The following is a 26,494-nucleotide window of genomic DNA, read 5'->3' on the forward strand; positions in this document are numbered from 1 at the left end:
TTCAAATCACTAGCCAGTAAGATTTTGGGAATAATAAATGTTCAGAATTGTTTTTTACAGTTATATCAAAAACTACTGATTTGGTTATACTGTTAGAAATGCATAGACTGATAATTATGATATTTCTAGTCTAGTCTATTTCTAGGTATGCATATTTTTTTAAGAGAAGACAAGTGGCAAATAAATGGCAACTGTTCTCTAGACAAAAAAAATGACACTTTTCTTAATTTTATTCCCTTTTCTTTCCGACTTTAAAAGCAGACCTCCAGTGTCCACAGAAAATCGACTATCTTGTCCCAGGATTCAGCTGCCTCAAACCTGAGAGCAGCAGTCCCTGGCCAGCAGAAGACCTCTAAGTCAGGACATGAGAAGGTAAGTCCTGAGTATCGTATATGACACTGGGTGGGGTGGGGTGGGCAGCATACAATCTGAGGAAAGAAGAACAGAGAAGTTTTACTTTCTTTCTTAGCACAGGCCTTGTACATAGCAGGGAGACACTGAACAAAACATTCAGAGGCAAAGCTCCCTCAGAATTACCAAGCCAATCAGAGTGCAGGCTTCCTCAGTAAGCGTCAGCAAGCAAAACCTCCACCTTTCCCTCTTTTGGTTATTTGGCTTGAACATGAACACAATTCACCTGGAATGACCTCCTGTTGCAAGGGTGAACTTCCATACAAAAACATTTTCTTCAAGGAGCATGGGAGGTCATCCCCACACTCCTGCTTAGCACACTCAGAACCTGAGGGACAAGCTAGAGAGGGCCGTAAAAATCTGGTCTCCAGCTGTTTTTGAACTACAATTCCCATCGTCCCTGACCACTGGTCCTGCTAGCTAGGAGTGATGGGAGTTGTAGTCCAAAAACAGCTGGAGACCCAAGTTTGGGAAAACCTGATGCTAATATTTTATGCTAATGCTAATGCTAATATTTTAAGAAGCTTTGAACAAGGGTTCTGTGGGGGAAGCAAGACCATTCATGGGGCATGAGGGTGCTTCTAATGTCTGGTGCAGACGGAACTCCAGTTTCTTCTGAGCTCGAGGGTCCACAGCAATTGGCTCCCCCTTTCCCCCTTTGCCAAACGCTCTGCCCCTCTCTTTTCCCAATCTCCCTCCTTGAGCAGGTTGACCAACTCTGCCTCTTCTGGCTGCCCCCGCAGGGAATACAAGGAGGTCGCCTGAACGCAACCTGCTGCTCAGGTTTTCTCTCTCTCTTGGCAACCAACAATCGTGCCGTAGGTGGGGTGCCAGAAAAGAGAACACCCTCTCCCAATTTCAGGCATGCAGGGTGGGTGGGGAGACCCATAAGAGGCTGCGGGTGCAGGTATTAGTTTTCTTAAAAAGCGGGAAGAACCTAAGGTTAGTGCATCTAGGACAAAAGTGTGTCGTAAGAACGGAAGAGGAGCCTGCTGGGTAAGACCAGCAGCCTGCACAGTCCAGCATCCTTATCTCACAGTGGCCCAGCAGATGCCCATGGGAAAGTTGAAAGCAGAATTCGAACACAGAGGCCTCCCCCCTTCCTGTGGTTTCCTGCAACTGGGATTCAGAAGAATTCCTGCCTCCAGAGGTGGAAACAGAGCAGTTAGGACATGTTGAACTTTTCAACTTTCAGATTCCTCAAATGAGGGGTACTAAAGAGTTGTAGCATGACTTGGGAATTCAGAAGATATTGTGGTTAAATTTATATAACTTAATTTTGTGAGGTAAGTAAACTATGTGTCAAATTGCATACAAATCGTTAAAACATTTGTCTAGTACTTGCAATCTATTATTATTATTATTATTATTATTATTATTATTATTATTATTTAGCATTACCTGACCTTTTCAGAAGGTAAAATTGAAATTCTTTGGTTTTCGAAAAGCAGTTTATGTAACTGGTGGGGTCTCCTCACTGTGACTCACCAAAACCTTCCCCAACCCTTAGAATGCCCTCTATAGATACTACGGACTCAAACTACGGGATTCCAGGAACAAAGATACAGTCCACCTATACTTGCACTTACTTCTAAAGTTGCCTCTTGAAGAGGAAACAGTCAGAGAGGTGAGTGAATTCCTGTGTTCCCATAAAGTCCTAGGCAGTGCTACACGGTTTTGACAAATGTACACGTTTTTGCCAGCAGATCCCACTAATAGAGCACATTTCTGTACATTTTTTTTAATGCAACACTTTCCCCTAAAATACGCATTTATTCAAACATTGGTTGGATGACTGCATCACAAAATTACCTGTGCAAATTTTGAAAGATAGCAATGTTTTGTCTCAAATATTGTTTCTGAAAGTGCAGATTGACGTGTGTTATGAGAATGATACGGTCTAAGATATAAAATAAATGTACCAAGCAAGCACATACATAAATACATAAACCGCATGTCTGAAACAGTACAGGAAAAAGTCCTGAAACCATTTTGTCTCTCCCAAACTGACCTCAAATGTTTCTCTGCAAGGAGGGAGGAAATGAGAAAAACCTCCCCATTTTCTCTTTGCTCACAAATCCTGCCATAAGGGCACATTTAAGATATGAATAGGGCGAGCCTGTGACCTGGACTCAGGATTTAAGTACCATAGTTTTCATCACGAAAGAATAGCCAAGCTGTCCAGGTAAACCCATTAACAGCCAGGTAACCCCACCAACAGGTTTTGTGTCAGACAGGATTCTGTTGTGGATCTCCCCTTCTCTGATGTATGTATGATATATGGGGGGGCGGGTCTTGGGCTCCAGGGTGGGCAAATTCAAAATGTCTTGCGTGTCATTGTATGGGGTCCCTCCTGCCTCCTGCGTGTGGTTGTGAGCACCCTGTTGCAACAGTTCATAAAGATCAGGCTTACTAGCTGCTTTGCTTCTCAAGATTCTCTGGCTGGCCTGTTATCTTCTCCTACCGATAGAGAACCTACAAAAGGACTCTATGGGCTCTTGGGTACCCCATAAGGGAAAAGGAGCAGTTTTTCCCTTTATAACATGTGCATCATTCTCCCTAGGGAATTTCTGAGGCTGTCGGTGTGGCTTCATACTGCCATTTATCTCAGATGCTGATGGCGCTGCGTGATTTCGGCCATGCAGTCATTACAAGGAAGATTGAAATGTCTGAGGTAAGGGTGTCAAATGAGGAAGGAGCGCTGCAAAAATGTAGGTCAGCCACCCCCAACCTGGTGCCCCTTCCCCGTCTGTGTGTTTTGAACTGGAACTCAAATCAGCCCCAGACAGCATGGCCAATGGTTAGACACGATGGGAGTTGTAGCACAACAATATCGGAAGGGCACCAGGTTGAGAAGATCCTGGCAGATTGGGTCCTTAGCTGCTATCTACATCCACATACGAAACAGCCTCTGGGTTCCTATTATCTAGAACAGGCATCTCCAAACTCGGCCCTCCAGATGTTTTGGGACTACAATTCCCATCATCCCTGAGCACTGGTCCTGTTAGCTACGGATGATTGGAGTTGTAGTCCCAAAACATCTGGAGGGCAGAGTTTGGGAATGCCTGATCTAGAAAAACAGAGCTGCATTGGAAGAGAATGAATCCTGCTCCATTTCAAAATATGCTCTTTTTCAAGGGATGTGATCCCATTCCAATAAAGCAATTGGATCTGCTAATTCTCTCAGTATGGAAGGCCAGAAAACTTCCTCTGGGTGTATGTCTCAGCCATCCTTCTGAAGTGGGCTCCAGCAGTCCTGTCTCTGTGGCTCCAGATCCTAGATCTGATCTGATCCTTTTGCTCAGACAGTCAGCCAAACGGATTCGTTAGAAACCATTGGTCATCCCCAAAGTACAAGCAATACAAAACTGCACTGACTCATGTTTTTAGCTTGGTTGTTGGATGGTTGGCTGGCATTTCTTCAATATGGAAGCTAATTTTGGTGGGAGGGGGGTTGTCTCCTGGTTACCATAGATGATAGAATCACAGAGTTGTAGAGTTGGAAGGGACCCCAAGGGTCATCTAGTCCAACCTCCAGCAATGCAGGGATCTCAGCTCAAGCATCCCTGACAGATGGTCCTCCAACCTCCGACGAAGGAGAGTTCACAAACTCCCGAGGGAGAGTGTTCTGCTGTCCGAAAGTTTTGAATGAAGAACCTCTTAGAGTTTGGAAGAGGGGACACCTCTCCAACTGAGGGGAGGGAGCAAAACCCAAGAGAGAAGGCAGTCGGCAGGTTGGGAGAGGCAGAGAGAAAGAGGGGAGAGGTTTCAGCTGCAACCAGCTTTTGAAAATGGGGTGCATCCCGGGGCAGGGGAGCTGCCAGAGTTGCTCTTGGACAAGGGTACATCTGTCTTATGGGAGTGCCTGCTGGCCCCATTCAACTATGCTTTAGAGTAGACCCATTGAATGTAATGAGCATGACTAAGTTGGGCTCATTCATTTCAACCGGTCTACTTGAAGCAAAGCATAGATGAGTATCACTCTCTGTGTTTAGCTCCATATATTTATAAATAAGGCGGATTATTACAAAGGCATAATAACTGCGTGTGGATCTAACAGTTCCATAACCTGAGGGGGCCTTGGGGTCGTGTGCCCCCGACTCTCCACTTCTCCAACCCAGCTGGAAGGAGATCAGAACCTTTTCTTTCCATCAAGTGTTACTTCAAAGCCCCAAAGGATGGTTAATATTCACTGTGATTTGTTCAAAGGAGCCAAGAGAAATGAAACCCAGGAGTGTGTTGCCCCAAACTCACTTTCCCCACCCTTTCCCTCCAGAATACAGGGGAGAGGAATGCCAGTATCACCATCATGCTTTGCTACGGGCAGATGGCTCTCGGGGCGCGTCCTGAGGACCTCCTGCGCTTCATCGAGCTCATCGTGGCAGAGCTCCTCTTCCAATTCCAGAACACCAGGAAGGTATGGCTCTCATTTTCCCATGGACTCCTGTTGTTTGTTCTCTCGGCACTGAGCAGACCTCCTGAACTCCGCCAAGGTCCTTGCACCACATGCCTCCAGACTGTGCCTTAGGGCAGGGTCTCTGGCTTCATCCACCGAAGGGTTGTAGACTGGGGTGTAAACTGACTCCACACCTAGGACCAAATGGGGTATTACAGTGGTACCTTGGTTCTCAAACTTTATCCGTTATGGAAGTCCGTTCTAAAACCAAAGCGTTCCAAAACCAAGAAGCGCTTTCCCATAGCAAGTAATGCAAAATGGATTAATCCGCTCCAGACTTTTAAAAACAACCCCTACAACAGCAATTTAACATGAAGTTTACTCTCTAACAAGACCATTTCTGGGTTAGGCTTAGGGTTAATTTTAGGATTGGGTTGGTGTTAGGGTAAGGATTAGAATTAGGGTTAGGGTCAGTGTGGCTTTATGTTTCCTTGTGATTTTGATTCAGTCTCAATTTCATAAAATCGCTTCTCCTTTTAGGACGAGGCTCTGAAAAAGGGCCTTATGAAGGCAGCCATTCTAACAACCAAGGCGCTTGTGCAAACAAATGTGGGACATGTCATCTTCCCGCACAAAGCGGAGCTCACCATCTGCATCATTGTGAGTAAAGAAAAAAGGAGGGGAATCTCCTGGGGTCCCCCCCCAGAGCGCTTTTATTTTATAGCTGTGTAGGTCTAGCTCTGGTAAAATATCAGGGTTGCAGGTTCTGAGCATCTGGCCCCAAACCATTTCTGGGTGGTCACGTTCTGCTCCAGCTCAAGTTTCCAAACCCTCTTGCAAAGCAGCCCTCCATTGTGGCAACCTCAGCAGGATGTCACCAGCGCCTAAGGAAAAGAGGCTAGGTTCTCCCAGGAGGAGAGGGCTGTCCATGGCTCCTAGCCATGATTGCTATGTTCTACCTCCACAGCGGAAGGAGTAATGTTTCTGAGCATCAGTTGCTGGAAGCCACAGGAGGGGAGAGGGCTCTTGGCTCATGGTCTGCTCCCTGGTTTCTCACCGATGTGAACAGGATGCTGGACTAGATGGGCCCTTGGCCTGGTCCAGAAGGCTGATCTTGTGTTCTTGTGAGGTAGAGCTCTGTCCAGGTGAAAGATGGATCTGATTCCCAGATCCAGGAAGCCCACTCTTCTCCCCTGGGAGGACCCACTTGCCAACTGCAAAGGTGGTGTCCAGTGGGCTGGGCTGGAGAGAGAGCACAGTTCAGGGCTTGGAGTGGTGGTGGCAGCGATGGTGCCTCCAGGTCTCTGACGTGCTGTGTGCTTCCCCACAACAGGAAGTCATCGAAGAGGAGCCGCTGGGATCTTTCTCCATTTCTGTCCTGCACCACGCCATCATCACCGTCAGCTGCATGACGTAAGTATGGGGAGGTACTTCTCAGTCTCCCTACAGCTTGTCCCTGCCCCTCCTATTCCTGGCCCTTCCCTTGCCATACCCTGACATTGGCCAGACACAGTGCATATTTCCTCACCAGGAACTGCTGGGTGCTGATCATTTCCTCTCCTTTCTCTTTCCTCTTCAGTGCCGTGAGACCACCTATGGACTCCATGCTTCGCTCTGAGCTAGTTAAGAAAAGCATCAAGAAGGTGTTTTCGTTGCCCTCCTTGAAACTTACAAAACTCAAAGCCGGGAGTCCCACGCAATCATCACAGAGCCAGGTGACTGGACCTTCTGCTTCTAGGGATATGAATGGAGGAAAATGGGGTTGCCAGGTTAAAGGATTTGGGGGCAGAGAGTCTGGGCCGTGTAAGCTACAAACACAGACACTTGACCCATCACAATGATGTAACAACCAGAGACTTTGGGTGTGTTTTTTTGATTTTAATCATGTTTCAATATTAACTGCATTTAACCTTTGGCTAGAATGCAGCCACGAATGATTCCTGCATGCCTGCATTTTGTGACTCTCATGCCTTCCTCCTATGCAGCATTTAATTTTGTTTGCTTGTTTGTTTATATGCTGCCCATCTGACTGGGTTACTCCAGCCACTCTGGGCGGCTTCCAACAAATTAAAACACAGCAAGACGTCAAATGTTTAAAACTTCCCTATGCAGGGCTGCCTTCAGATGTCTTCAGAAGGAAGTATAATTATGTATCTCTCTGACATCTGATAGGGAGGTGTTCCACAGGGTGGGCCCACCACCGAGAAGGCCCTCTGCCTGCTTCCCTGCAACCTCCCTTCTTGCAGTGAGGCAGCTGCTGCAAGGTCTTCTCAATAAACAACAACAGCCCCCTCTAAAGATTTGATTGCTATGGCAACGGAGGTTAAAGTACGATAGTTAGGGCCAAATGGTTTGGGACACCCCAAGGAAGTTGAGCCCAGTGTGGAGGCCTGTATCTTTATATCCCATGACCTGTAACCTTTCTTGATGTATGTCAAAGAATGTTTGGTGTTTATGACTCTTTGAGCGCTGTGTTTGAACCCCTGCATAAGCTTTGTTACGAATTTGCTGAGCAGCTGGTAGGCAAGGCTACCCTATTGCAATAGCCCTAATATACTGAAGCTTGCTGTGATTCTCTTGATTCTGTGTGCCATTCAAAAGGTGTTCCCTCACCTGGGCAATGAACAGGTGGTATAGAAATAAAGTCTTACCACAACAGCCCCCCCCCCCAATGCCTTCTTTTCTCATTCTGGCTACGGGCTGCAAAAAGACTTTTCTTTCTTTATAAAGAAATAGAGTTGAAGAATGTGTGCTTCTCCAGATGTGCCGCCATTGGCCCCAGTCAGCATAGAACCACAAAATCGTGACTGGTGGTCATCCAACCTCTGCTTAAAAACCTCCAAGGAAGGAAGGTGCTGTTAAGCTCACATCTTGCTTGTGGGTTTCCCACTGGGTCATTGGTTGGTCCCTGTGGAAAGGGGATGCTGGACTAGAAGGCTCCAGAGCACATGGGATTTCCATGGGGGTCTTCAGCTTTTAACTGCTTTTGCTTCTCTCCTTTCAGGACTTTTATCAGCAGACGGTCAACGCCTGCCTCAACATGCTCACCAGCTTGCTGTCGGAGGCCCCCTCTCTGGAGGCGCTGCAGGATATATTAGTGGTAAGGGAGCCCCCAAGATGTCAGAGCAAGGGGAAGCAGCAGATCCTGTTGAAATGATTGCACGGGGGGCGTCTGTGGCCAACTCATGGTTGTGGATGCTGATGGTGAACTAGGCCTCTGTTCTGCTAGGAAGGCTTGTGCAAGGCACACATCTGTTTCCTTTCAAAGATATGTCCTCTGCTGATGGCATTAGGGGAAGGGCCGTGGCTCAGGGGTAGAGCTTCTGTTTTGCATGCTCAAGGTGCCAGGTTCAATCCTCAGCATCTCCAGGTGGGGCTGGGAAAAGACTCTCTGTCTAAAACCCCGAAGGGCCAGCTGCCCATCATTACCTGTGGCCAACACCAAGGTTGGTGGATCAATGGCTGGGCTTGGTCTAAGGATCTTCCAGCATTCCAGGACTTTGGCTGTGGTGAGGTGTATGTTGTGTTATTGTAATTATCACACACACAAATGACAGATCGCAGGGCGGTTCACAACATGAAAATACAAAATGAGAACACAAAATACACAATAAAACAAAAACAAACCAAGAGCCCATTAATTTCTAATTCTATTAATGTTCAATGCGTTTCATTTAATGGCTTCTTTTTTCTATATCTCAAGTTGTTCTTATTTTGTTTGTAAGCTGCCTGGAGTCCCTGTCAGGGGAAAAGGTGGGGTATAAAATGATGATGATGATGAAGAAGAAGAAGTAGAACAAATTGCAGCAAACTTTCTCCTTTAGAAAACAACCCCTTTTTGCAATTTGTCCCCTCTGTGGTCCCAGCATGATTAATCCAGCCAGTAGCCGAAGCTTTGTGAATTTGCAAACCCGGATTAATGGTTGTCCTTCCATGTGATGATGATGATTTCTCTCCCGCAGCACACAAATGGCTGGATTGACTCCACAAAAATCTATGAACGCGAAAGAGCTGTCAAGAGCACCAGCTTTTTAATGAAATATGTTTCTGAGCATTTGGACTTTGATGTGAGTGACCAAGGCTTAACGCTGCAATTTCAGATATATATATATTTAATGTATTAAATTTCCATACTGCTCTTCATCTGAAGATCACAGGGTGGTTTACAATATAAAAACACAGGAATACAGTAACAGATCATTCCGATTAGATATTGCCAATGGGTCTTTGGCAATAGGCTTTTCGTTTTTAACTTGTCAGAGTTTATCCGGAAAGGGTTAGCCAAGATTCAATGGAGGTAGGTTACAGGGTGGGATACAGGCTAGCATTTATAGTGACCCATTTAGCATTTATGCTGTGTAAGACACTGTGGTGTAGTAGTTAGAGTGTTGGTCTGAGACCTGGGAGAGACCCGGGTTCAAATTCCCTGCTCAGCAGTGACTCTCATTGAGTGTGACCTTGGGGGCCTGTGACTGCCTCTTGGCCTAGCCTACCTCTCAGGACTGTTGTGGGGATTAAATGAGGAGGAGGAGGAGGAGGACCACCTTGAGCTCCCTGCAGAAAAAGCTGAGAGGTAAATGCAATAAAATAAATAAATAATAAAATTAAAACTTGCATATGCTGCTTGCCTCGAGGGAAGTGGTTCATAAGTGAATACAATAATAACTGGTACTAATCAGCACCGATCCCACATGAAAAACCCTTCTGGAAGCGTATCCAGGGCAGAATCAGGCTAATCGGTCTAACCCTCGAGCAAATATGAGGGTTGTGTGTGGAAATTCCCTTCCTGACCTATGTAGATCATAAGAACAGAAGAATCGCTTTGCTGGGTTTGCCAAGAAACCCATTTGGTTCATCTTGCTATTTCCAACTTCAGACAGAGGGATGCCTCTTGGGAAATTTCAGCCAGGGTGTTAAATTGATTCTGCATCTGTGCATGAGATATATAATAACATAGCAAGTTAGCATCTCTCCCCCTTTCCCTCTGGTTTAACAATACTCCCATAGATGTTCTCCGTGATCAAGCTGCGATATACGAATTCCTGATGTCCTGAGGCAGCCTGGACCTCAGATAGTCAGGGCTTTGTAAATGAATAGAAGAACCTTGAAGCTGCCTCAGAAATAGATGGGCCGCCAATGCAGCTGTTTTAACAATGGTGTCCCATGTTCTCAGCCCGAGGCCCCCACCAGTAATCTGGCCACAGCATTCTGCATGAGCTGGAGCCTGTGAAGCAGATCCAAGGGCAGACCCCCTAGAATACATTGCAGTAATCCAGCCTTGAGGTTCCCAAAATACGGACTACAGTGGTCAGGCTATCCCCGTCTAGGAAGAGCCATAGTTTGCAAACCAGACAAAGCTGGTAAAAGGCACGCCTAGCCCTAGAAGATATTTGGGCCTCTGGCTGCCAAGATGTATCCAGGGGTACCAGAAACTAGACAGGTAAAATGAGACTTGGTCTACCCAGGATTCAAGCATGTTGCTTTTATGAATTGTGCATTTCTGTATACCTTTTCCCATAATGTCTGTGTTTTGTTGTGGTGGTTTGGAGAACTGCATTGCCAAATTTGTGGAAGCGAGGATTTTGAAGGAAAACCTGTGTCTTGGTTGGCGTATTGCTTTGGAAAGTTCAGGTGTGAACTAGATGAATTTTCCCCTGCTCCCCAAAGCGGTGTGGCATGGCCAACCCAGGGGAAGGTGCCAGTCAGTGCTATTTTTCTAGAAAAAGTGGTGCCAGGACTCACCATGAACTCACCTCCCTCATTCTCATGTAATGGCAATAGCGCCCACCTGAGAGGTGCCAGAACTGAGTCCCAGTGAGTTCTGGCTGGGAAAAAGGCCCTCTTGCCCTGCGCCCCTCTGCCACCTTTGCCGACTGAAAGCATGCCAGACAGTTTTCTCTTGCTGGGCTCTGTGGGACGAGGGCTGACTGTGCATCTCTCTCTCCACCTCCTAGATATCCCAGGATTTCCCCCTTCTTGGACAGCTGGTGGCGCTCTTGTCCCTTCACCTCGCAGACAATGTGAAGGAGATTGGCCTGCAGTCAGCGGAGGCCTTGTACCATCTCCATTACATCATGATAGCCAAAATGGGTGAGGGGGATGCTGGGAAAGGGCGTGTTTCTTGTAAGCTCCAGAGGCTGCTCCAACTCCCATCATCCCTGAGTGTTGCCCATGCTGGCTGCTGCTGGGGGTGATGGGAGCTCAGGAGGGCCAGAATTCATGCCAGCCCTGGCCTAACGCAAACACCCCATTGGCCAGAGACGAGAGGTCAGTCTGAGGGGAGGGATTTACTGCTGAAGAACACAAGAAAAGCCTTCTGGATCAGACCAGTGGCCCACCCCAGTCCAGCATCCTTTTCCCACAGGGGTTGACCAGATGCCTGTGGGAAACCAGCAAGCAGAATTCGAACTCAAGAGCTCTTTCTTCTCCTGTGCTTTGCTGCCTCTGACCGTGGAGGCCGAGCATAGCCATCCTGGCTGATAGCCATGGGTAGCCTTCTCTTCCATGAATTTGAAAGCCATCTTGGTCCGTGGCCATCAGTGCCTCCTGTGGCAGGGAGTTCCAGAGTTTAGCTGTGCACTGCATGAAGAAGGACCATCCTGAAACTTCAGTTTCATTGGAGGTCCAGGAGTTCTCATGTTAAGAGGGAGAGAGAAAAAGCTTTCTCTCTCTCCACTTTCCCCTTGCCATACATTGTGTCTCCTTTTCCTCGCCAGTTTTCTAAACGGAACCCCCCCCCCCCCAAATGCTGCGACCATAGAGCTCCACAATCACCCCAGTCCTTTTGGTTGCCCCTTTCTGAACCCTTCCCAGTTCTGAATTATAATTTATGAGGTGAAATTGAGAATCTTTTTGTGGGTTTTGTGCCGGGAGCACTAATGCTGTGTTCTTTCGCATGCATATCCCCAACCCTGACCCCGTTTAGCTAAGAAGGTAGAGATGAGGCATAAGAACAGGAAAGGCAACGTAGTCAAATGGTTCAGAGAAGACTTCTTCATCCCTGGGCCCGCCATCTTCTACACCGACGTCTCGAAGGTGGCCAAGGTAGGTGTGGCATTTTGGACTGTTTCTTGCTAAGACGGCAGCCAGCTCTCAGTTAGCAGAGGTCCGTCTATTTGGGCAAATGGGGCCCCACCAACCTCCTCAGGCAGCCCACGCCTTCTAGGGGATGAGGGAGAGATTCAGAGCAGTTCACATTTAAAGCCAAAGCTATCAAATCCAGGCTTCCTGAAACAATATGAGAACAGAAACATAACCCGCCTTTGAAATTCACACATCCTTGAGTTTTTCAATGCCATTTCCCGGCCAAACAGTGTGTACAAAAACGATTGTGCAAGCTAAAATTGTCCAGAAAATGAATATATTAGTGTAAATAACATATGGAAATATATTTTATTAGAATAAATCTTTTGAAGCCAAGTGCCCGTTGGTCTAAATTGCATGCCAAATTCTACTTACAGTGGACGCTCGGGTTGCAAACGTGATCTGTGCAGGATGCACATTCACAACCCGCAGCATTCGCAACCTGCGTCTGCGCACGCACGGGTTGCGATTCAGCACTTCTGCGCATGCACAAAGCGGTACTTCCGGGTTTCGGTGGTCTGCAACCCAAAAAAATGCAACCTGAAGTGGCTGTTACCCAAGGTATGACTGTATTTTAAAAGGTCACATCACACAAAACGTTAGACAGATGATAGATAGATAGATAGATAGATAGATAGATAGATAGATAGATAGATACCAACCCCAAACTACTCAGGCACTGCCACAACTGTGAGCCCTGGCTAGAGACCCGTATGCATTACAAGCTGCAACCTGCCAGGCCAAGGGATCCTGCAGGAGAATTGTGGAGTAGCCCTAGCTGTGCATCTGATGGGCCACTGCGGTGAGGAGAGCTGCTTCCCTGCATGCCTGACCTTTGCTGGATCAAGAAGAGGCAGTGTGGTGCAGTGGCTAGAGAGTCTGACCAGGTGCTGGGAGACCTAGGGTTCAGATCCCCACTCAGCCAGGAAAAATGGGGAGGAGGGAGAACCATGCATTGCCACCTTGGGCAGAAAAAGAGTATGAAAAGTTGGCTTATTTGGTGCCCATTTTATGAGGCACTGCCAAGCCAATGGACTATGCCAGGCTTCCTCAACCTTGGCCCTCCAGATGTTTTTGGCCTACAGCTCCCATGATCCCTAGCTAGCAGGACCAGTGGTCAGGGATGCTGGGAATTGTAGTCTCAAAACATCTGGAGGGCCAAGGTTGAGGAAGCTTGGACTATGCTAACATTGTGGTGGATGTTTTTGACATATATTAAGAAATAAACACACAGCCTGCAGGTTCCCACCTAATCTGACTTCGTTTGGCATTGATTGATTATATAACTGATATCCACCATTACTCGCCCTCTCTGTTTCTGCGAGAACAGTTATCTTATTTTCTAGTCTGACTTTAGATTGTACCTCTTCATGTTCCAATGTCATAACCAATTTTAGATGTGGATTGAAAATATCAAGGCGTCACCTGACTCTTAGTTTTGTTTGCTGTGAAATCTTTCAATTACTTAAATAAACATTTAAATAGAATCAGAATTGGAGAGTCGGAAGGGACCCTGAGGGTCATCTAGTTCAACCCTCCGCAAGGCAGAGTGGATGTGTCTTTCACTTGGTTTGTGAAGGCGCCCCTGGACTACCGAAAAGTGGTCAGATGCGAAGCAGAAGAAAACTCCCTCGTCTTTCTTCTTTGTGCCAGGCTTTTGGAGAGCACCTCACGCCCAGCCAGATCAACGAAGTCGTGTTGAAGGCGGTTGACAACCTGATAGTGGAAGACAGAGCCGTCTCTCAGGCTGCAGGGAAGCTGCTGAGTTCCTTCCTTGAGGAATGCGGGATGGACATGGAAGATGTAAGGCTCAAAATGGAGGCAGGGGGAAGCAGGTTTCCTCTAAATTAAACATTCTCTTCAGGTGTAGAATTAGCTTGCTTCTAGGGATGTTCACCACACTTTCTCATCCTGGTCTTCTTTTATCTTCTTCCAGCTGCCCATCGTTGTGAAGGAGATTTACAACCATCTCCAAAGAATCCCAGACACCCGCACGAAGGATGAGACACTCACAGCTGTAGTCAACCTTGCTGCGAAGCGCCTGAACCCGGTCGTAGATAGCCTCTTGGACTGCTCACTGGAGTGTGATGAGTAAGGGCCTCTTAGAGATGAGTGTGATACGGGGGGATATATCCATTTTGCCTGCAAATCTCAGGGCGTCTCAGATGCCCTGCATAACCTGCGCTCCACCAAGCCAGGCCACAGCCCATCAGCCACGGATGGTGATTTCCCAACTCTGTGGCATCTGCCAGGTTTTTCAAGTAGAGCTGCCAACTTTTTGCCCTCTGGAAGCTGCTTCCTCTGTGGGAATGAGGCTTTCTTCCACGCTGTGAAAAGCAGTACCCACTGTGGATCAAACCTCTGTTCAAGATTCAGGTGGAAGCCATGCCAGGTTTCCCACACACACACCTTCTGGACAGATGCAAGGCACAGGGAACAAGTTCAGTTTGGGTCACTTTTAAGCGAGAGCTTACATCATTTGCAGTTTCCAAAAAGAGAACTGCCATATTTCAAAATTCACACTATTCTGAATTTTTCAATGTAGTTCTCCAGTCAAGTAGTACACACACACACACACACACACAGGCACACAAATGCATGAACTGGAGGAAATAACATACAGAAAGACATAAAATTAGAGGAGATTGATTTGCAAAAGGTGTTTAAGAGGCAAAACTGGATAGGAACATCTGCAAAGTTTTCATGATGTGGAAATGGGGAGAGCTGAATTTAAGTGGGGTTTCTTCATTTATTTTTCAGTTTCATACTGAGTTACATATCAAAAAGGGGAATAGTAGTTTCTTTCTTTCTAACGCACGTGCGATATAAAGGAAATACAAAAGACCTGACTTTTTTAAGAAAAGGAAAAAGGAAAAATTCTGGTTTGAAAAATTGCAGAAGTGCTGCAGCGATCTGGAAGGCCCTGGTCTCCGATCCGTACTCCAGCATCAAGCTGCTGAGACCCCTCCTGAAAAGGCTGCAGGATGAAGACCCCAACGCAGAAGTCACGTACAGGCGACGCAGCACTTCTCAAATGCCCATGGCGGTACGAAACCACTCCGTTTCTCTCTCCTGGGTGGTTCTTGAATGGGAGCTTGATGGGGCTGGGGGCTTCTGGCTGGGGGGGGGGGGCGTTGCATCTTAATAACTGGCCTCTGGGGTTCTTCCCAGCAGCATCTTAGTGGTCCATCGCTCCGGGGGGGGGGTGTCTCCTGGAGCCTAGCCCTGGCTCAGTGGCAGAACACCTGCTTTGTGTGCAGAAGGGCCCCAGCATCTCCATGTCGGGGTGTCCCTCACCTGAAACCCTGGACAGCCACTGCTAGTCAGTGTATACAGTACTGAGTGAGTCGCGTCCTGCATAGAGAGTTGGGAGATCTGGATCTGACAATGTCCTCTGCTGAATGCTGTTCTCCTGTCCTTGTCCCTCCAGGCTACCAACGCTTTGTGCCTGATCCTGTCGCTCCCTGAGGCTTCGGATGTGCTGCAGAACAAGTTCCCCCAGCTGCTGCTTGCCCTTATCACTCAGATCTATTTTCTTTTTGGGACGAGCAGAAGAGTTTCGAGGGCGACAAGTCTCATGCCAGAGCCCCCTTCGCATCTCCAGCCGCTGGCGTAAGGGACCTGCTCATGCATTTGGGGTGGCCCTCCCTTCTCTCTCTGGGCGCTTGCAAGCCTGACCGTAGCAGTGATGGCTCAGCCCTCCCCCAAGAGATAGGCTTCACTTGGACATGGAGGTTCTGCTTAGCTTGGGTAGCTAAGAGACCCAGGCTTCCCCAACCCCTGTGCTCTTCAGTCGCTTTGGACCACAACTCCCACCAGCCCCAGCCAGCACAACTGTGGCGAAGATGGGAGTTGTTGTAGTCCCAAACATCGGAAGGACACTAGGGTGGGAAAGGATGTTGGAGACTCTCCCGCACGATGGGCTGATTTTGGTGGGGCGCGACTCACGTGTCATGAAACCTTAAGTCTCCATCACAGCCAAAAGGTTGCAGCTTGTGCTGGAAACATGTGAGAGGCTGCGGGGGCTGGTGGTTGTGGCTGGATCCACCAGGCCAAGCAGCTCAAGGCTGCAAGATGTCAAGGACCTAAAACTCCCCAGATGAACCTACCCAGACCTTGTGATCATCATCGGAGGCCCCTCTTCATGTGCCTCCTCCACGAGAAGTCCGGAGGGTGGCAACACAAGAAGGGGCGTTTTCTGTGGTGGCTCGCATTAGTGGGATGCTCTCCCCAGGGAGGCTTGCCTGGTGCCTTTATTATATACCTTTAGATGCCAGGCCAAAATGTTCCTCTTCAGTCAGGCCATTGGCAGATTAACACCCTACGCCCTTTCAGTTGTGTTTGCGTGAGGGAGAGGAATTATTGGTTTGGTTTGTTCATGTTTTTATTATTCATTTTGTGCTTTTTATCTTGTATTTTTGTGTTGTGAACTGCCCTGAGATCTACGGGTGAAGGGCAGTATACAATTTTTTAAAATGGATAAATAAATATAATATTCTTAATTCTTTCACTTGATTCAGGACCACTGTGCAGGCCCTGAAAAACCTTATTGGATGTGGTGGCTACGTCAAAGAATACAACATTTTGGGGGTGCAAAGGTGCTGGGATATGCTGTCAAACCCAGAAAGCTTTTTTGATGGCATTCGTCTTCTGACAAGGTAAGATGGTGAAAAGGACTGGCTGGTGAGGCACGAAGAGCAGCCCACCCAGGCCTGCTTTCTGGGAAATGGGGATAAACTTATTATTTATTTCAGAAAATGTATATGCTGTTTTATTGTAATAAACAAACTTCAAAGCGGTTAAAAAGAAAAGATAGGAAAATATTGATTAGAAAAACTGAAAACAATAATTTGAGACTTTTGAAAAGTTAAAATAACAATAGACTAAAACCAGATTAACATTTGCCCCAGCTTTCTAAACATCTGAGTAGGCTTGTCTAAACAAGAACTTTCTTAGCAGGTGCCCAAAAGAGTACAGTGAAGGCGCCTGTTTGATATCAATAGGCAGGGAGTTCCAAAGTTTAGGTGCTGACACACTAAATGCAGAGCAGGCATTCTGCGGTGCCTGAAATAGTGCCAGTTCCACCAATCGAAGAGGTCGAGTGGGTGCATATGGGGTAATGGAGTAATGAACCTTCCCCTTCCCCACTGAAAACTCTGCTGGCTTTCGAGATTTATTTGCAAGATACTGCCCTGTACTCTCAAGCATCCTTCCTTGACAGAGAGAGCTGGATATGACTTGGGTGAAATTGGAGAGGAGCAGAGGGTAGTGACTGGGGCAACCCAATCAGGTGGGCGGGGTGCAAGTAATGAATTATTATTATTATTATTATTATTATTATTATTATTATTATTATTATTATTGAATACTTAGTGGTTCTTCCTGCCAGCTTCAGGCTTGTGCATCCTTTGTGTCTGATTTTGTGTTTCAGGACCTTGTTCACTTTCTCCAAAGTGCACCTCAGAACGACTTTCAAACAGGCCAATGCCTACTTGCGCCGCATCGACGTAAAGGAGAGGACGGTCGGGATGGCCTTCTTCACGGAGGTGAGAGTCGGAAACGGAGAACGCCTGCAGGTGCTCCTGCTTCGCAGCAACCGCTCCCAGGCAGGCAAGGAAAGCAGAGGGTGTAAGAAGGTCTCCTGAGCCACCATTGATGGCTGGCAGGCCTGCCCTCTGCCTGAGGCAGCAATTTGTGCAGCCCTTATAAATGAGCTGAGGGCAGTGAGCATTAACTAACTCCTTGCGCTTTGCTCCCCCTTTCTTCCCGCCCGGGGGGCCCTGCCCTCTGCCTGCCCCTCAGAGCCAGCATGGCACACAGGGCTGGGCTTTAGTGGCCACAGCCTCTTCTCGTCCTCACCTGCTCTTCAGCAGCCTCTACAACAGCATTTCTCAACCTGTGGGTCCCCAGATGTCGCTGGACTACAACTCCCATCACCCCTAGCTAGCCAGGCCAGAGCTCAGGGATGATGGGAGTTGTAGTCCAACAACATCTGGGGACCCACAGGTTGAGAACCACTGCTCTACCAGCTGCCCAAGGGAGGAGGCCAGCAGCAGTGGCCACGGAGATGCCATGGAGGGGCAAACAGAGGCCCCCTCATAGCCGCCACTGGCATTGGGGACAAGCTCTGGCTTATCCGCCTCCCCTGGCAGCTCTGGCAGGGAAAACAGGGACATTCCGGGATTAAATCAGAAGCCGGTTGGCTTTCGTAATTCCGGGGCTGTCCCTGGAAAATCAGGACACTTGGAGGGTATGGGGTACCGGACTTCGGTTTCCGCGGCACAGATTTCCCCCTGCCCTCCCTGCTTTCTTCGGCCTTGCACACATCAAGTGTTTTCTTCCGCAGCTCCTTTTCCACTCAGAGATAGGCTTGTTCTTCGTGAAGCAAGACATTATGGACGTCCTGAAGGAGTGGATGGGGCAAGCCACCCCCCTCATGCAGCTCTTCAGCATCCGAGGACTGGGCTACATGCTGCAGCACCAGCTGGAGGTAAGAGATTGGTGGCGGGGGGCACATTAGGAAGCGGTGTACAAATTAACCTCACAACGCTTTGAGGGATAAATATCAGCCTTTCAATGAGGCAGTTGAAATGAGATTCCCTTGTTCTGCTGCAGCCTTATTCTCAGGTGCAGACCAGCATAGGCAGGAAGCTGCCTTAAAGAGATTCAAGCCAATGGTCTGGCTACCTCAGGGTTGCCCACACTGACTGGCAGCAGCTCCCCAAGGTTTCAAGAGTCTCTCCCAACCCTGCGTGGAGAAGCCAGGACTTGAACCCGGGACCTTCTGCACACAAAGCAGACGCTCCCGCTCTGGCCCCTTCCCCTATTGGAGGCCCCACCCTGCACAACGACTCAGGAGAGAGCACCCGCTTGGGTTGTTTACTTTTGTGTAATGCTTACGCTGTGGCTTTTTGGGTGCAAACTGCGTCTGCGTGCGCTGACTTCTCTGCAGTGACCGTGTTCCCTCACCTGCTTCCTTGCTTCCTTCAGGAAGAGTCCTTGAATCCCTTCATCTCGCCCCTGATCAACTGCGCTTACAATCCGGACAAGAGTATTGCCAAAGAGTCCATTAAGTGCCTCCAGCTCATGTTCCACCACTTGGAGGGGGAGGAATACAGCTTGGCCGGCTGCAGCCTTTACCCTCAACTCTTGAAACACTTCAATGATGTAAGTCAAGAAGCCTACTCGAAATGGGCTTCATCCATGCCCTGGTGCTTGCCAAACATTTGGGGGGGGGCTGCCCCTTTGGGTCCATAGCCTCATCCCCAGTGCCCCCGACACTATGAAAAGAATCACAGTGGTACCTTGGTTCTCAAACTTAATCCGTTCCGTAGTCCGTGGTTTTGAAACTAAAGCGTTTCAAAACCAAGGTGCACTCAGGCATAGAAAGTAATGCAAAACGGATCAATCCATTCCAGACTTTTAAAAACAACCCCTAAAACAGCAAGTTAACATGAATTTTACTCTCTAACGAGACCACTGATCCATAAAATGAAAGCAACAATCAATGTACCGTACTATAAAATAAAAAAGACAGTATTGTAGATGATAAAAATTATGATGATGACTATGATGATAGTCATTGTTTGGATGGAGGACTTTTATCCATTTCCACAGTCACACAATCAATCTATCAGTAGCTGAACTGGGTTCCACACAGTCACAAAAACTAACCGAAAAAGCCTCAAAAACAAAAATGCAAAATAAATAGTAAAAACAAAAGCGCCAAATACAGTGGTACCTTGGTTCTCGAACTTTAATCCGTTCCGGAAGTCCATTTGACTTCTGAAATGTTCGAAAACTGTGGCACGGCTTCTGATTGGTGCAAGCACCCTGAAAAAAATAGCCGACAGCCGCATCGGACGTTCGGCTTCCGAAAAATGTTCAAAAACTGGACACTTATACTTCCAAGTTTTTGGGATTTGGGAACCAAGGCATTTGAGTACCAAGCTGTTTGAGAACCAAGTTACGACTGTATTCAGAATAGAGGTTTGCACCACCCACTAAGGAATATGATAACACAAAATCGAAATTCCTTTTTATCTCCCTCCCTCCCTCCCTTCCTTCCTTCCTTCCTTCCTTCCTTCCTTCCTTCCTTATCATCTTCTCTCTTTTCCTTTTGTTTTCCTTGGTGTCCTCCGCTCAGGGCCATTGATTCTTGTGCTCTTTGGGCATGGTCAACGGGGGAGGGGGGCAACTTCCCCTTCAATCAAGCAAACAAATAAAAATACTTAATTAACTGACCAATCGCATCACAGATAGCTTGGTTCTTCTGCCACCCTCCCAACATTAATACTGCCCCACCAACATAAATCCTGGCTACGCCCATGTTGGGCTCCAAGGAAGGAGATGGCTTTTTGGTGAAGGACCCTGAGTGAGAGACAGGGAAGGGAAGAGGCTGGGAGGGTTGACCTCTTTCCTGGTGAGACAAGGGTTAAGAGCTGCCCTTGAGAGAAGACTCTGCATTTCTGTTTCTCTTTCTGTTTTTATTTAGATCAGTTTCCTTTTTTTTATTGTATTATGAAAAAGCCTTAATAAAGACTTATGGGAAAAAATAAAGAAGATAATAACACAGTGAAATTCAGAACACCAGCTGCACCGTCTTGCCCCTGCAATTGAGGGGGCAGGCGCTGTGTGACATGCACATGTCATGCACACATGCCACGCCATGTGCCGCACGCACGCCACATTTATACCTCAAGCCCCCCTCTTTCACCCCCCCACAAGTGATCCCACTGGCCTAATCTGCAAGACTTCTTGCTTCACCTGCACTTCAGGTGACTCTGTCTGCCAGCAGGTGATGCTGGCAGAACTTTAGACGCACCAAGATGAACTCAGTCCGTTAAGCTCCTTGACGGTGGTGGGCAAAGGCCCCCGGGGTTGGTCCCCTGTGTGTGGGCCCGGCTAACAACCAGACCCATAGTGAACGAGAAGCGTTTGCTCAGCTAAACTCCCTGAAACCTGTGAGACGGGTTTGCCCTGCACAGCACTTGGGACTGAATGGCGTTCTCCTCCTCTCTCTCCCCAGGAGGACAATGACTTCAGGCTTTGCTCCATCATTCTTTTTGGGATGCTGTTGAGGGGCGTGAAGGAAGAGCACAGAAACAGGGTGGAGGACATTGTCATCAGGAGCCTCGTCCCCTTGATAATCCAGCTGACTGACCCTGTGAGCGGAGAGGTGAGTTGAGGCTGGAAGGGCCAGTCTGGGCATCGCCTGGCCCCTTTGGCAAACTACTTCTCCCTGGCAACTGTCGCACGCAGCTGGAACGCAGAGCAATGTTTCTCTGCCTGTGGAAACCCCTTACGATACCAATGTTGGGTGGTCCTCGAAGCATCTGTTGCAGCTGAGGAACTCTCCCCTTTCCTGGGAATTTCCACATGAGGAGCGTTGGTCTGCGTGTTGCAGCAGGGCTTGGAGAATCATCCCATGTTGCCCCACAGATCAAGTAATGCGTAGACTGGTCTTGAATGGGTGGGCCTCGATTGTGCTTGGGGTCTGAGTCATCACCACACCTGAGGTTAAAAAGGGATTTTTCTGTCCAGGTCAGAAAAGTTAGAGATCCTGGGGTCTTCTTCCCTCCTTTTCCCCTTGCTCAAGTCACTTGCTCTGCAGATACCATGCTGTGGTTGGGATTGTTCTGCAGAAGGTTGGAACCGTCAGAGTCATCGAACCACAGAATCAGAGTTGGAAGGGATCCCAAGGTCCTCTAGTCTGACCCCCTGCAATGCAGGAATCTCAGCTCAAGCATCCTTGACAGATGGTCCTCCAACCTCTGCTTAAAAACCTCCAGTGAAGGAGAGGCCACCACCTTCCAAGGAAGTTGGTTCTGGAAGTCTTCTGATCCAGGCTGGTTAGGTTTAAGGAGTGGAACCCCTGCATGGTTGGTTTCAAAACCTGGTCATTAGACACTATTTGAAACACCAAGGTTTGAGTTTTTGGGTTTGAAAGCTAAGCCTTGACACCTCTGCTGCCACTGTGATCAGCTGACTAGGCCGGCCTGGTGGAGGGTCATTTAGCAGCCAGTAACCAGAGGGAGGGTCTTTTTCAGGGTGGCTCCACTCTATGGAATCATTTCCCTTCTGAGTGCAGGTGAGCCCCTACATTAGTGGCATTTTGATGCTTGTTAAAAACCTAGGTGAGCTCTCAGGGCTTACAGGTGCTTAATTCCCAGTGGGCTAGTTGTGTTTTTAACCCTACCTGGGTTACTGTCTGCATTTTATTTGCATTGCGGCCTTAATACAGATATGTATATTTTCAAAGCTGTTGCAAGCCTAAGGCTTGATGTGAAGTAAAATGTCACCCCTCCTTTTAATTCTAGGAGTGTCGAATTGTCCTTAACATAATTGTCACCTTCCTGAAACTGGGGGAGCTGCCCTTTGACATCTTTGAGTCTGTGCAGCAAGACAGACTCTACTACAGATTCTCAGTTATCTGCAAGTATATTGTGAGTAAAATTAACACGGTCAACTGTTCCCTCCAGACCCTTTCACCAGATTTCTTCAGAGGAGAAGAAATTTCCCCACCATTTCTTAAGTTTGGGACTCACTTACTTTCCTCCCAAACTGTGTGTGTTTGGTGTGAGCAGTGGGAGTTTCAGGCTTATTTTATTCTACTGCCTGGCTACTATTTTGTATCCACCACAATGCCCCAGATCACGGCTTGGGTGAGGAAGTGGAAGAATATCTAGATGAAATTCTGCAAAATAGACTCTTGAGAAATGGGGGGGGGGGGATGTGTTGATTTTTCTTAGAATGGTGCTGTGCAACAGCTGCAGCACTCCCAGCTGCTCCTCCCTCTCCCTCTGCTAAATTAACCCCCCAGTTTTATGCCATTGTGGTGTATTGATGTGAATCCCCCTGGATTAGCTGTGGCTGCAGACCCTCCAAGTGTCCCTATTTTCCAGGGACGTCCTTGTTTTAGAGAAGCCATCCTGGTTTCTGATTTATCCCGGAATGTCCCACTTTTCCTTAGGATGTCCCTATTTTCATTGGAGAAATGTTGGAGGGTATGGAGTTATCCGACCTCTGAGCCGTCTGAAGGCAATCCTGTATAGGGAAGCTTTTTAACGTTTAGTGTTTTATTATGGTTTTATGTGTGTTGGAAGCTGCCCAAAGTGGCTGGGGCAACCCACTAAGATGGGTGGGGTATAAATAGTAAAATTATCATTATGGAATGGGGCGTCCCTGTTTTCATCAGAGAAGTGTTGGAGGGTATGTGGCTGCAGCATCTGCCTTCTCATCTCCCTGTGTCTGTATCTGTGGCATCACTATTATCTAGGTGTAGCACAGCCGCAAACAGAGGCCCAGCAACACTGCCACATCCACAGTTATGCTATGGAACTCACTGCCACAAGACGCACAGTGGCCACTAGCTTGGATGGCTTTAAAATAAGATTGGACAAATTCATGGAGGGTGGCTGTGCTCTGATTCCATAGTTTTACCAACTAAACCAACTAAATTTTTCTGTGCTCTTAATACTTGGGCATGAAGTATGATTCTGCATTATATAAAGGCAGTAGTATTACTGTGGGTGGCCAATTTGGAAATAATTAGGTCATACTTTTCAAGTATTGTTTGGCCACCACGAGGGATAGAAATGCGTTAAGAAGCTGGAGTTTTAGGAAAGACTAATCTGGCACCTCGGTTGCCTTCCTGTCCACTCCCACCCCCCAGTTGTGGAGATACAGGCAGAGGTTGCCGGACATGCTCACGCAGATGATGGAATACCTAAAGAGCAGGAACCCTGCGCATCGTGAGGCGGCGACCATATTGATAGGTAATTGAAAACAAGGCTGTTGAGATGAAAGGGGGTTTCAGGGCACGAGCCAGAAGTGGGATTTCAGCTGGGAAACCTGGAGGCTGAGAGGCAGGGATGCAACTCCAGGTGTCATGCACTGCTGAACTCCATCGAAAGGAGAGTGCTAAAGGGAGGCTGCAACCAGAAAGTCAGGCGCTTCTCCGCTGTTGTTGTTGTTGTTTACCCGACCCATGCCCCAAGGTGGGTTACCACTTTTAAATACAGGCAGTGACTGGTTTGTTGCAATTGGTGAACCATGCACACTGGAAGTGGCCTGAAAACGTCACCAAAACATCATTAAGATGTCACTAAAAGGGCAGAGCAAGGGTCGAATGGGGGTGGGGTACGGCAGGGCAAACAAGGGTGGGGTAGAATGCTTTACGTGGCCCCCACCAACGCGTGTGGTCTGGAACATAACTCCCACGCAAAACGAGGATTGCCTGTATTAAAACAGAGATGTGCCCCTCAACCTTTTTGTGCCTGGGGCAGTCCCCCCAGTAGCCCCCACTACGCCACACCATTTGCCCTGTATGGAATCCTGGAGAGCCCCTGTTATTCAGTGTAGACAGTCCTGAGCTGGACAGACCAATGCTTTGACCCAGCATCCGTCAGCTTCCTAGGTTCCTACGATTAAACCAGCAAATTGTGAAAGTGATCCAGAAGTTGTTAGCCCCTTCTATAGAGTACCAACAGCCCATGTGCCTCAGGTCTGATGAATGTTTTTAAGCTGGACAAAGTATCAAATGCAGGAACTGATCGTTTTCTATTGATCTGTCTAGCGTGCAATGCGCAGTATATGAAACCCGACTTGGTGAGCACCAAACAAATTGACGACATTTATCTGGGTGAGTAAGGATCAAACCGGCTCTTTTCCTTACAAGGATCCTTTCATCACAGGACTTTTCCCAATCTCATTAATCCCAGATTATCTCACTTTAGTTACTATCAGCCCCTGCAGTCTCCTTTCCCTTCTGGATTGTGATTCCCATGTTCTTCTAGCCACTAACATGATGGGAAATCTGACGAGTTTGTGCTGGGCAAGAAATTGCATTGGCAAAGTATAATATAGTTGGATTAGACCTAACAACAAAAGTTTTGTTTCTGTACACCTGGACTTGAACAGAAACAGTGTTTCTTTCTCTCTCTAACACCTGGCATTAATTTACCCAGCAATGCCAAGGCGAAATGAATTGTCACAGTAGGGCGTGCTGAATTTTTCAGCTTTCAAATTCAGAAAGCGAGGGGTGCTAAAAAGTTGTAACATGACTTGGGAATTCAGATGTTGTTTGGGTGAAATGAATATGATTTGCTTTTGCTTAGTCAGTGAAATGAGTGTAAAATTGCATAGAAATCATTACAAATGATTGCTAGGAACTTAGTAATTTTTATTTCAGTATTAATGTAATTACCTCACATTTTCAGAAGTTAAAATTCTTTGGTTTTTCCGAAAGCAGTTTTTTCTGCTTCTTCATTAGACATAGACTTACCACAAAAATAATAGCAGCTTTTAATTCCTCACACCCAAAAACATATTTTAAACATATTTCACCCCCTAAAATGGCATGTGCTACCCAGGGAGCCCAGCTCACTTCCCAGGCTGCTTTTCTTTGCCATTGCAACCCCATTGCTTTGCAATTCTCCTGTCCTGTACACCAGCCCCCTCCAGATCTTGTTGGACTACAACTCCCATCAGCCAAAGCCAGCCGAGCCAATGGTAAGGGGGGCGGGGTGTCCTTCTGTGTCAATTCTCCTCATCTCCACATCAAAAAACGGCCAGTCCTGGAAACCTCTTCCATGTAAACAATACTGAGCTCGGCAACTCAATGGGTCTAACTCTGTTCCAGGCAGCTCCTTCTGTCCTTATCATGAGGGGCATTTGCTCCTGACAAGACCTATCCCTGCCCCTCCTTTGAATTTATCTCTTTAAATATCTATATGTGATTCATAATTGTCTTCTTAGGGCAGCTTACAAGAGGAAGGAGTGATAGCCACCAACTTGGATGGCTTTGAGAGGCAGAAATGCTTCTGAGCACCAGTTGCGGGAAACCACAGGAGGGAACCAGGCTCTTGTGCTCAGGTCCCACTTATGGGTTTCCTGTGGGTGCATCTGGTTGTCCATTGTGAGAACAGGACACAGGGCATTGGCCTGATCCAGGAGGACTCTGCTGTGGTTCTCATGTTCCTTCTTCCATTGCAGCTCTCCTGGACCTTCAGGGTGACTTGGATGTGGCTGTCTCAAACGCTGCGGTGGCTGCCAGTGAGGAGCTTTTTAGACGCTGCGGTGGTCGGATCAATCCAAAGATTGTACCCAGCCAACATCTCCTGTCCATGCTAAAAAACAACATGGCAAGGCAGTGAGACCGAGAATTGGCATGCCCAGAAGATCTTCAGAAAAGGCAGGCAAGCAGGAGCAGTGCTTCTTGCTTTCCGAGTGCCACAAAGCAGCTGCAGGGCAGCTGGGCTTCCATTTGAATTGAGAGCACTTGTAGAGAACTTAATGAAGATTCTAGACATTGCTTTCTGTGTGGTCTGCCTTTCTCTCTAGGAAACAACCTTTTCGCTTCAACTTTTCCCTTTCCAAATGCCATTGTTTTTATATGATGATTTTCTCTCCCCTGTCCCCTCCATCCAATGGAGAGCTGATCACATTCAGAAGGGTAGCATCCCTTAAACATGCCTGCATATACAGAGTATACCTAAATTCCTCCAAGAAAAAAAGGAAAAGAAAACATTTGGGGCTGGGAAGGGGTCTTGAGACAGCTACATGCTTCAGTCATTTTCACTAATATCTGTCAATTTGACTATG

At 47.6% G+C, this 26,494-nt stretch overlaps 1 protein-coding gene across 3 annotated transcripts in view; it reads left to right on the forward strand.

The window, feature by feature from the left end:
• Nucleotides 1-26,204, forward strand: part of LOC310744343 (maestro heat-like repeat family member 5) — a 29,418-nt gene extending 3,214 nt beyond the window's left edge. The window contains exons 4-27 of one of the 3 annotated variants that reach the window (XM_083575553.1): nucleotides 259-372; nucleotides 1,922-2,038; nucleotides 2,975-3,085; nucleotides 4,688-4,828; nucleotides 5,348-5,467; nucleotides 6,141-6,220; nucleotides 6,387-6,522; nucleotides 7,812-7,907; nucleotides 8,770-8,874; nucleotides 10,762-10,897; nucleotides 11,733-11,851; nucleotides 13,544-13,693; nucleotides 13,827-13,981; nucleotides 14,789-14,936; nucleotides 15,321-15,502; nucleotides 16,411-16,548; nucleotides 17,322-17,436; nucleotides 18,237-18,380; nucleotides 18,881-19,057; nucleotides 20,919-21,068; nucleotides 22,210-22,335; nucleotides 23,565-23,667; nucleotides 24,468-24,533; nucleotides 25,886-26,204. In XM_083575553.1, the coding sequence (XP_083431679.1) occupies nucleotides 259-372; nucleotides 1,922-2,038; nucleotides 2,975-3,085; nucleotides 4,688-4,828; nucleotides 5,348-5,467; nucleotides 6,141-6,220; nucleotides 6,387-6,522; nucleotides 7,812-7,907; nucleotides 8,770-8,874; nucleotides 10,762-10,897; nucleotides 11,733-11,851; nucleotides 13,544-13,693; nucleotides 13,827-13,981; nucleotides 14,789-14,936; nucleotides 15,321-15,502; nucleotides 16,411-16,548; nucleotides 17,322-17,436; nucleotides 18,237-18,380; nucleotides 18,881-19,057; nucleotides 20,919-21,068; nucleotides 22,210-22,335; nucleotides 23,565-23,667; nucleotides 24,468-24,533; nucleotides 25,886-26,046 (3,090 nt within the window). In that variant the 3' untranslated portion in view covers nucleotides 26,047-26,204. The remainder of the gene's footprint in view (nucleotides 1-258; nucleotides 373-1,921; nucleotides 2,039-2,974; nucleotides 3,086-4,687; nucleotides 4,829-5,347; nucleotides 5,468-6,140; nucleotides 6,221-6,386; nucleotides 6,523-7,811; nucleotides 7,908-8,769; nucleotides 8,875-10,761; nucleotides 10,898-11,732; nucleotides 11,852-13,543; nucleotides 13,694-13,826; nucleotides 13,982-14,788; nucleotides 14,937-15,320; nucleotides 15,503-16,410; nucleotides 16,549-17,321; nucleotides 17,437-18,236; nucleotides 18,381-18,880; nucleotides 19,058-20,918; nucleotides 21,069-22,209; nucleotides 22,336-23,564; nucleotides 23,668-24,467; nucleotides 24,534-25,885) is intronic. The other 2 variants (XM_083575554.1, XM_083575555.1) reach the window with 2 other exon arrangements.
• The last annotated feature ends 290 nt before the right edge of the window (nucleotides 26,205-26,494 follow it).

This window comes from Podarcis filfolensis (assembly GCF_964270895.1).
Source record: "Podarcis filfolensis genome assembly, chromosome: 11".
Taxonomy (NCBI): Eukaryota; Metazoa; Chordata; class Lepidosauria; order Squamata; family Lacertidae; genus Podarcis; species Podarcis filfolensis.